The 10,718-nt window shown below is 46.2% G+C and overlaps 3 protein-coding genes and 1 non-coding gene across 4 annotated transcripts; 2 read left to right on the forward strand and 2 right to left on the reverse strand.

The window, feature by feature from the left end:
* Positions 1–1,449: 1,449 nt before the first annotated feature.
* tA(AGC)7 lies at positions 1,450–1,521 on the reverse strand. The gene has a single exon. It is a non-coding gene (tRNA).
* A 2,615-nt stretch (positions 1,522–4,136) lies between these two features.
* Positions 4,137–5,091, reverse strand: AFUA_3G01196 (uncharacterized protein). Its single transcript, XM_077804270.1, has 2 exons — positions 4,872–5,091; positions 4,137–4,808 (listed from the first exon to the last, which is right to left on the reverse strand). The coding sequence occupies exon 2, from the start codon at positions 4,800–4,802 to the stop codon at positions 4,626–4,628; it is 177 nt and encodes a 58-aa protein (XP_077659884.1). The 5' UTR covers positions 4,803–4,808; positions 4,872–5,091; the 3' UTR covers positions 4,137–4,625.
* A 2,906-nt stretch (positions 5,092–7,997) lies between these two features.
* AFUA_3G01200 (putative integral membrane protein Pth11-like) lies at positions 7,998–9,419 on the forward strand (the record flags this gene model as incomplete). Its single annotated transcript, XM_743348.3, has 6 exons — positions 7,998–8,372; positions 8,423–8,459; positions 8,507–8,574; positions 8,629–9,002; positions 9,052–9,122; positions 9,178–9,419. Exons 1-6 carry the CDS (start codon positions 8,175–8,177, stop codon positions 9,417–9,419), a joined length of 990 nt encoding a protein of 329 aa, XP_748441.2. The 5' UTR covers positions 7,998–8,174.
* Positions 9,420–9,956: 537 nt separating this feature from the next.
* AFUA_3G01210 (type 1 glutamine amidotransferase domain-containing protein) lies at positions 9,957–10,718 on the forward strand (the record flags this gene model as incomplete). Its single annotated transcript, XM_743349.1, has 1 exon — positions 9,957–10,718. The coding sequence occupies one exon, from the start codon at positions 9,957–9,959 to the stop codon at positions 10,716–10,718; it is 762 nt and encodes a 253-aa protein (XP_748442.1).

The following is a 10,718-nucleotide window of genomic DNA, read 5'->3' on the forward strand; positions in this document are numbered from 1 at the left end:
CTGTCCAGTACTAATGATGCAATAATTCATCCTATTACTTCACTGTTTGAATTCCAGCTATGGGCTTTATCAATGCGCTGGTTGTATCTACATTGGTATTAATGGCTTGATGAAGCTTAGAAATAGATTTTGTTGACTTGTAAGTTAGGATAAGAAGGGTACCTATGCCAGTAACTATGCAGGGTCTGGTTATGATATGCTTATTTATATTATATATAGGACAGCAAACAACCTGGAACAACCAGCTGATAAAGTATTTGCTCCCATGGTTGAGTGACCAGAAGCCTTATATCAATAATTAAGGTTAACTTTATTTCACCACAGCACCTAGACAATGGTAATACTGACGTAGCCCGAGCCGTCTAGACTCCCAAGCCAGAAAGATCTGTCCATCTAAGTGCCCCTCCCTTGCAGTGTGTTCGTGATATTTAGAAGTTAACTGTTCAAGAAGAGCAGCAGTACTAGTAATATTCATTGACCTATACTAGCTTGCCTATCTAATAGCTGCTATGCAGGGTTGCCATCGCGTAATGAGGCTGGCTATAGGCAACCCTGGGCTAGTAGTGTGAACCTATATCAATGGCCAATGCTCTTGACTCACGCAACTATTAAAGTAATGTAATGTAAACTGCTTATTTATATCACATATGAGAGTGAGATGTCATTCATGCAATACTAGCTAGATGTAATGAAAAAAGGTTGATTCGGAATTGGACAGCATCGAAAGTGTAAACCAGTCGACTGGGACTCTCGAGTGGCCAACTGACTCGGAAAATTTGCGTTATCTACAACCTACGGAGTTACTCTGTAACTAAATAATAAGATTGTTCAGCTCCATAACCCCACATCGTTCCATCTCTATCAACCTTATCCGTTCTTGACCGTTTCCCCACTGTTTTCCACCAATTCTATGGGCCTGGAAGCTGGGAAGTTGGAACGTCCGGGCAAAGGATTGGGGCTTCCTGGGGGCGGCAGAACCTTGACTTTTCTACCAGGTTTGATGCGACCCATTAATGATTCCTCCAGTAGCATTTGAACCAATATTGATGGATAGCTTGAAATGTAATATGAATGAAAGTCATAATTGCCCTTATCGCAAAATGCATGACAAGGGCACCTGTGATCCTGGGCGCCTGAAACAAGATTATCAGCCTGATCTTCCTCAAGTATCGTTAAACGATCGGATTTCCAAGCCATGAACCAAATCTGATCAAGCCTCCGTGTCCCTCTACTGGGCCTACTGCGCCTTGGATCACGAAGTCATGATATGTGTTAGTCACGATATGTATTTTTGTTCCTTTGTCACATCTGCTTTGGAAAGTGCTTCTCGCACTCAAATAAGGAAAAGGAGAAATCGAAAAAAATAGAGGAGCAACAGGACTCAAGATCATTCTAACTCGGATGGGGATATGGAGGTGGTACGGAGAAGCAGTAAAAGAATTCAAAAAATGGACTCGCGGGGAATCGAACCCCGGACCACCCCCATGCTAAGGGGGTATTATACCACTAAACCACAAGCCCAATTGTTGAAGTATGAGCAGCAATTTTCTTTCTTATATAACCTTGCTACTTATATAAAACTCCTATTTGGTTAGTTCACCAGATGTTCGTCCATATAGGCTCTGTACAAAAAAGAAAGCAATAATAAGAAAAGCTTGCAACATATTTAAAAGGAGTTATCCTGCCAAAAGGTCATGTAAGAAATGTATCACCGGACCACGCGAAGCTGACAGTGCTCTGCCCACAAACACCCTTCAAGATTGCTTTGTCTATCCGAGTTTCAATAGTGCTAGAGGATCTCAGTGCTGTAGCACCATCAATCCTAGTAGCATCTGCACTATAACCAAGATCAATACAAGTCATAACCAACAATTCATCTCCAACTAATTGCGGATTTGGAACCACTAGGTGACTGGGTTCTTGAGGGCTTGGGTACCGCCCTGTGCTCTGTCCCAAGCAGTTGGCTTCACTTCGCTGATCGGCGCCAGCTCCAAGGGAATCATGGCCTTGGAGTAATCATCATTGATCTGCGCTATCTAGCGAGGTTGTGCCATCCCACCAGAAATTCATATTAGCACATTTCGCCAGCAACAAGCGAATTGGCTCGTCGTTGCCATGATGGGCAGCGACCCAGCGTGCGTGCCCGAGCCCCTGACGCTGTTCAGCATCCCTTAGCAGGAGCTTAATAACGTCTGGATAACCAGGACGCATCGCAGCAAGCAGAGCTAGGTCTATTCTAAGAGTTTCCAGGGCTCACCCCTCTCTTGGGCAGTCTTACTGTAACTGCAGTCAGGGGCTAGCAGATAGCGCGGCTATTACTGGTGATAAACAGTCTACATAAGGTTTGTGGCGCTATAGCATAGCCCTGTCAAGCCCCTTAGGATTAGAGACAACATGCTCATACAGCTACCTGCTGGCTTGCTGAGATGCACTTGATTGAGCAATCATCCACAACTATCCACACAGTCGCCCAGGGATAGGTTTGGCAAAAGCTAAGATTGGGTGTATTTCCGCACCCCTGTGGATTCCTACGCCAGCGCATAGATGGTGATTCTAATTATGCACAGATTATTCTCTCTAGCAAGATGATTAGCGTACAATATACTTTCAGGCGCTAGATTCGACTCTGTATTGATAGCTATACTTTTCGACAACCAATCCCATGCAGGTGGCCTAAAACCGATTCCTGGAAGTTATGATCGGACCTAACGAGACCAGACAGAAGCCAGTCAATTAGCGAATGGCGATTATTGCCAGTGCGGACTTACCATGGACGACCTCGCTGCAAGGCTAAATTTCCCGAGGCACATAGGTACGGCAGTGATAGAGAACATTGTCCATCCACAGGGCCATCCTGTCCGTTCTTATCTGGTCCTCAAGTTCAGGCGCCTATGTGTTGTACACAGTATACTACCCGAAAGACCCAGATTGGACCCACGTATGCACTGACCAAGTGTGGGTTATTTGCGTAGCCTAGCCGGAATGGAGATGGGCAAAATATATTCCACTCCCACCCAAGAGATTCTGTTTCTATTATGCATGACTGCATAACCACCTACCTTACCGCCAGTTTCATATTTTACGTCAAATTGTCAGTTCTGAAACCGTTGCTGCCTTTCACTGATTTCGTCCCCTCGTGTTTCTCTATATTTCCATCCTTGCAGATCAGAATGCAAGCTTAGTTATAGCGACTGACGCAGTAAGCAGATATTGATCAAGGCAGCAACGCCTGAATAATACTACAAATTTCTTATCTATGACACTCTGAGAACCCCACGGACTAGGGCCAGCCTGTACTGACTGAGGAGATAAACTTCGAAGGAAAGACCAGATAATGATAGAGAAAGCTTAGGGCTTCGGATCTCTATCGCAATGATCGACACTTTCCAGAGATTATAGGGAAGTGCTAATCTCTCCGGGAGGGTTGTACAAGTATGGCATGCAAAGACTTTATCGTAAGTTTTATATTATATAAAGACTAATTTCATATACCATGAGAGATGATTCCATCCATTTTGTACTAGCTCCATGATATGCCCGCTTATACGCAAATTAGGCCCCAAGATAGGCAGCAGTGGGACTCTGGTGACCGCAATTAGAACATGAACTACTCAGTCCTTCTTGACGCTGCATGTGGAGATCGCCGTCTTGTATGCATCATCTTCCCAGCTAGCTTATTATTCTCACTTTTAATTCCATGGTGTTGAAGTAACTGGATTCTAAAAGCAAATCCAGTTGTGTACCTGACATCGAGCGGCCACCAGAACGTGACTTGGGGCTGAATCGAATCATTATATTTCACACTGATGCCATTGAATCCAAGCACTGTCCATATATAACAAGATAGGTGTGTGCCAGGGCAGCTGGTTCTCATATTCTTATCTGATGCCTGTTGTTGCACAGTTGTGCGTGCTCATTGTCTTATTTTTGAAGTATAATAGCCTCCAGGCCTGGAAGGCTGTCCGCGCACTACCCAATCTTGTTGACCTGCCAACGTGTATTGTTAGTAAATTGGACCTTCACTGCTCATATCTTCTAGACAGAATACGGATGTGATGGTTTTGCCTCAAATTACGAGATTACTGTGTTTGGGACCCTTACAGAGAATTCTTAACTTATGGGGGATTGGGGTACAGCGCTTTATGTCAGTCTAGAGGAGAGCGCAACCCGCGCCGTTTGCATTGGGACGAGCACCGGGCCCTGAACGAACCACCCTGCCCGAAACCACAGCGCACACTACTGCCTATGGAGCCAAATTTGAATGAGTTTGAATATGTGTTCGGCTTCAGCCGCTATTTTTGGGATGTTCTTCCGGAGGTATCAATGCTGAATAAAGCCGATGAACTAGCGTTCTTGAGCAATCCTAGTGCCACAACACTCCAATAGCATAGTCTCATTACAGAGCCATACTGTCAAGAGGTAGACTGGACATCGGTACTCTCAGAGCGACCTCGCCTCGCAAACACCAGCTTCTATTTCTTTGAATGAACCCTCTTTCCCTCTTTCGCAACGCCAGCCTGAATTAAAGAATAGCAGGTCTATAACGTTTTCTATCCTCCGTCTATCGTAACCGAAGTTGTGTCTGGATTGGGACCGGACAATCAATTGACCATCTCCATGCTTCGTCACTGAGAAATCGTCCTCTGACTCATGCGGTTCAGCACTCGAATATGTTCCTCTTTCAGCGACTTGAACTCGGCATCTAATTGATTATGCCATGGGTAGAGAACGAAGACCTGGAACGCGAGCGCCGAGGAGGCCACTGCGAAGTTGACAAGGGGGATTCCGCGAGTGATGAACATGTTTTGCTAACTGATGATCAGAGTTGAGTCGAATAGATGGGAGGAAATCTGGATATGTAACATACTTACAGCAGGACGAGGTCACATCAACCGATAAGCTTCATAATGATAGGTATGGGTAGATGAGTAGGAAGAGGAAGGCAAGTGTCTTTATAATCCGGGTCAATGGGGACATCTGGGTCGCCCCTTTCACGTGTGGATTTTTGGGCCCCACTGTCTGTGGGTAAGCTCAGTGGCTTTGAGGAAGCCTGCCACAGCCCCACGGTGAGTACTTACCCGAGGCGAAGAAAAAACGCGCCGACTTTTTTCGCGGCTATACCTGCGAGTTACTATACTACGTGGTAAACAGGATGCTAACTATCTTGCCCTTCGGTTCTTACACTTGGTTTCAAGGAACGTAACGTCAACTGCGCTCCTCGCCTGGTTACGCGCTGTGAATTTGCGCATTATATTTATTATGCGGTCTGTTAGATCCAGAGTAGCTACCTGTCCTGTCATGGCTGGGGATGTTGCAGTCTTGCAGAAGCCTTTGATATAGTGGGGCCCCGGAGATGGTTCGTATCAGTCGGATCCGACGGCTGGAAGACGTCGACTTATGATAGGTCAGGCGGTATAGTCTTCAGGCGGTCCTCGGCATCAATGTCCAACGAAAATACCCTTAGTTTTGTTTGATTGGAAATGTTTAATTATTGGATGTTTCGTCCTGTAGGGAGATAGTCCTTATTTCAAGGCCTTGCTACCCATTAAAACGTGCGGTGTCTACGGAGTAGATTTAGGTAAGAATGCCATTCTATTGTGTTGTCCGCGCCCTAAAAGAATATTTTATAATATATCCCTGACAAAGCAGTAAGGAACCCCAAATCTCATTGACATATATTTCCGAAACTCCGAGTCCATGCAAGATTCCAACTTAGGTGTCCTCTTTACTTTGATATTATAAGAGCTAGGAGACCATTTGATTAGTTATGCCTATAAAAGTTGACGGAGCATTGACACTAGAAATTGGCGAAACCATTAATTGCTACAACAAGGCCCTTCGAGGGCAGCTAGCTTATCCATGAAGGCAACCATGGGGCACTAAGCGGTCATCTTTCGGATAAAACCTTCTCTAGAACACGTACGCTCATAATGTGGGAAATGAAGAGCAGCATAGATGAGGGCCGATTGAATTCCGACTTCCTAGATGACGCAATTCTGAAAACCTTCACTACATAAGGATTCGGAAAACCAAATACTCCGAACGATGTTCATTCATCGGCTTCGGGTTTCAGGCTCGAACTTACTTGCTTATCCTATGCGTCGCTGTGATAGATGGATTGCGCTAGAACGCACCTGATGAAAGCAAACCCCAGGTTCGATCCAAGCATCTGCAGCGACAATCATTTCTCTTCAGGCTGATAAGTTAGGACATTGTCAACATCTCAAATGCACCATAAACATATAGGTAAAATGCCACATTTGCCTTTCTGTTTGATTAGGAATGGGATACGCAAGACGTCAATGTCATCACATTGCTTCAGAATGTAACTCACATAAAGGGCCCAAGCATTCATTCATCTTTGCGCTAATGCATGGGAGGAGTATGCCGAGTGAACAACCACGATCATCCCTGCATGCCTCAATGAAGCATCCATGTAAATCAAGCCTGGATCAAATACTGGTTCTAAGGTCCCGGGCATGAGGTGGCGCAGCCTTACATCTACCAGCCGCTTTTAGAACTTGACCGCAAATATCGCCATTTTGTAGCACGAATTTGTCCGTAGTTTACAGCTAATAGTTAGTAAATGAGCTGTCTCTTGGGAGCAGCATGTGACCTCAAGAGAGACACACTTCGAATCACACACCTCTTGTACACCTGCATTGAAGCTGAGGTGAAAAGGCCGCATTGTGGGCTGAGTGGATAGAAATTGTCAGGTAGACTTTGATATTGGGACACCAGATTACCAACCTAGGTTATTCTACATGCAGCCAGCTCTCTGCAGGCGACTCGACGAATCAACAATCAGGAGACACATTCGTCTCGTCAGGAAATAATCAGTTGTCATTCGCTCATTGATACCATGATCTGGCCTCAGCGTCATCTATATGTAGACTGCTGAGGAACAGTCATGTGTCACATATGCAGGCAGCCAAATCCCATCGCGTGTGTGGTCGGTCTGTACAAACGCGGCCAGGAAATCTAGCCAAAGCTGATTGCAGAAATGTCGAGTATTCTACCATTCCGGACAACTTCCGAGCTATTTACTACTTATTTTGATAACTATCTGGAGACAATCAACCAACAGGCACCATTTGATATGGTGGCTGGCTATAGAATCAAAACTAGCAGCACAACCAAAATCTAGGGGTATTTCATCGCAATGGGGTAAGAGAAAGGAACGCAGGGGCAGGTTTTCTAGAATAATAGAAAATTATTGACAAGCAAGGGAGATTGGTTGGCTTGAAAGTCCGCTAAGAAATCGAGTATGACCTGTCAAGTTTAATTGTCCTTAGCACGTAAGCCGTAGCTTCTGACAGTTTTGCAAGAAAAGGACTTGCTTGGACAATCAGCTTTTGAGAACTGCGAGATTTGTCGATGAATTGAACAGACAAAGGAATTTCATGTAAGCTTAGCAAACATTGACTGAGCAATCTGGCATTGTATCCGGATAGATCAGTGGACGGCATAGGATGGGAACTATGATGTATCACATTCGACAAACGATTAATCCACCCACGGCATTTGAACCTTGCTTCAACCTTATCGGTGAAGGCTCAGGCCTCCTTGATTTGTTCAGACAAGGCTATGAGGTCCAGCAAGGGCAAGCTGGTAGAAAGAAGCATATCACCCAGATGACAGGGATTTCAATCCACCTACACCAGCACTTGCATCATTTAGTACCTGTCAATCATGACACGCATCGATAAAGAACCGCTACTATTTATGCTTTGCGCTCAGTCGTTCGATTCTCGTAGTGATCAGCATCAGATCATTCTCCCCAAGTTAATGCTAGAGTTTCTAATCCCTCCAGATTGCGAAAACGGCGCAATTATGGTGCCAGTTCGGCTACCCGCAAACCCGGCGAACAGGTCTATGGGATAAAGATGATGCTAGCGTGTCAATAATGTGACGTGTGAGCGACCGAATATTGAAACTTTCGGGCCCTGCAAAAGCTTGATAGAGAAAGAGGAAGAATGTGATCAATCTGGCAGCGATGACTGCCGAGTCTCTATCCGTCCAGGAAAACATTTAATATGCAGCACCGTTGCCATCGTCGAGACGGCTCTGGTGATTTCAAATAATTGCAGCCGCCTTGCTCGTTCTCCAACGGTTGATTCATTCTGACCTCGTTTCTTAACGTTTTTGCAGAACTTTCGGACAGACTGCCCGCCATGTCACTCGATCAGGTGTCCGGCAATGGCACTCCAGGCGACTTTCAACATCCAAACCAGAATCTGCGCCGGTCTATTATTATTGCGCTGTACTTTGCCTTCATCTTGTCCACAGCTGCTGTTGTCTTGCGCCTCGTGGCGAGAAAGATCAATGGGACGAGATTGTACCTCGATGATTATCTGATCCTCGTGGCCTTGGTATGATCTTTTATCCTTGAGATAGTCACCACATGCTGATTATCGCCAAGCTGTTCAAATATGGATGCTCAATAGGAGTGACCATTCGTGAGTCGTCCGCGCTCTTCTGCGAGCTCGACTACTGACAATTGCAGTCCTTTTTAATGGCTTGGGCTCACATATAGACATGATACCTGAGAAGAACCTGGAAGTTTACTATCAGGTGAGTACGCGATTCGAATTTTGATCAAAAACAAGTATTGAGATGATCTGGCAGATCGGATGGTCCAACTCCTTCGTGTACACCGGATGTATCCTCTTCGTCAAGCTCTCGATTCTCGCCTTATACAAACGGCTCTTTTCCGTTCCTCGCATGATAATCTTCGCCAACGCGATCGCGGCTTTTGTCATCCTCTGGGCTCTAGGTATATTTCTGGTCGGTGCCTTGATGTGCTTGCCGGTCGAGAAGTTCTGGAAGCCTTCGATCGAGGGATCGTGTATCGACGCGAACAGTTTCTATTACGGACAGCAGATTCCAAATATTTTGACGGACCTGATCATTCTCATTATGCCATTGAAGGTTGTTTGGGCTCTACCAATCTCCAAGACGCAGAGACTTTTGCTTTCGGGAGTCTTCATGGTTGGCGGACTGTAAGTGGTGCGTCCAGCCATTGTGTCGCGGTCACTAACCGCACATCAGAACATTGATTTTCGATATCGTACGATTGGTGGCTATGATTGAGTTCACGAAAGCTGGGCCCGATATCACCTGTGAGTAGTAATCTGCCCGCTGTCTTGCTTTTATATCTAACCAATCATTCCGCAGACAACCAAGTTCCTGTTGTTGTCTGGACGTGCATCGAAGCGGCGGTAGGCATCACAGCGGCGTGTCTTCCCAACCTGAAGCCTCTATTTAAGGTTGCCCACCGTCAATTCTGGTCTCGGATCGGATCACCGTCCAAGGAGGAGAGATCCAGAAGATCCCACGGGCTGTCCGATGCCACCACGCTTTACGCTTATGCCACGCAAACTCAGTACAGTCATCACACTGAATGCACTAAAGCGTAGTCTTAAGTACTCCTGCCTTTTGTCCTCTTCGTCTTCCATTACGGTTTATTTCGTTGTCGAGAAAAGCCATACTCGTCTTTCGTTCACTCCCCTTCTTTTCATTGATAAATACTTTCTCAACCATCCTGTACAAACTATACCAAGTGGCTGTTTAATAAAGCAGTTGAATTTCAAATATGATACATATAAAAAGACAAAGGGATGCTCATTAATTCGTGGGGTGGGAGACCCACGGCAGGATACCCGGCATGCCACTATCGACTCCAGGCAAGTACTGGAATAATACCTGAGAATCCTCCGCTCTACCTTTTGCTTGAATGAGTTGTGCTAATTAAACGCTATCACCTTCGTCATATTATGACCTACTCATGAAAACATGCATATCAGTCATATCCATTTTCCAAGGCCTACGTCATCCCGATGTCACCTCCCTACCTTCCCATATCTTCGTATATATGCCAGAGGTCAACAGCAATTTTGACCTCCCTCCATCTCTATCAATATTTGCAAGTAAATCAAATCCAAGATTGAACCAGCATGACCGGAAAAAAGATCCTCATCATCCTCACCGACGCCAAATCCTTCCCCTTGAAGAAAACCTCCGGCCCCGACGCCGGCAAAACAGTCGAACAGCCATCTGGCTTCTTCCTCATGGAGCTCGCCAAACCTCTCGAGAAAATCCTGGCTGCAGGCTATGAGGTAACCTTCGCCTCACCTAAGGGCCTCGAACCCACTCCGGACCCGCTCAGCGAATCCCTCGCCGCCTTCGCAGGCAACTTCTACGAACGCCGGCGTGAGAACGACCTTATCGACCGCATGAAGCGCGAGAACGGGTTTAGTCGCCCCAGACCGCTCGGCACCATTAGCGACGCGGAGCTGGATTCCTTCGCGGGGGTGTTCATCCCCGGAGGCCATGCGCCGTTGTCGGATCTAGGTAGCGATAAGGAGGTGGGTCGGGTGCTGCGGCATTTCCACGCGAAGAAAAAACCCACCGCCTCGATTTGTCATGGCCCGATTGCGTTTCTGAGTACGAAGCAGGCGGGGGATGGGTCATTTATTTACAAGGGGTATAAGATCACGTGCTGGAGTGATGCGGAGGAGAAGGTCATGGAGACTATGTTCGGTGGGGAGGTCAAGAAAGTGGAGTCATCCCTGCGCAATGAAGGCGCTGAGATGGTCGAAGGGCCTAGGGAGAAGGTTGGGAATATCACTGTTGACCGTGAGTTGGTGACAGGGGGCAATCCTCTGGCGGCGAATGCGTTAGGGGATCAATTTTTGAAGATGCTTAGTGTTCATTGA

This window comes from Aspergillus fumigatus, chromosome 3 (assembly GCF_000002655.1).
Source record: "Aspergillus fumigatus Af293 chromosome 3, whole genome shotgun sequence".
Lineage (NCBI taxonomy): Eukaryota > Fungi > Ascomycota > Eurotiomycetes > Eurotiales > Aspergillaceae > Aspergillus > Aspergillus fumigatus.

What these genes read in the sequence shown, in the direction of transcription:
- AFUA_3G01196 (XM_077804270.1), bottom strand. Translation starts at nt 4,802, where the DNA reads ATGTTCATCACTCGCGGAATCCCCCTTGTCAACTTCGCAGTGGCCTCC.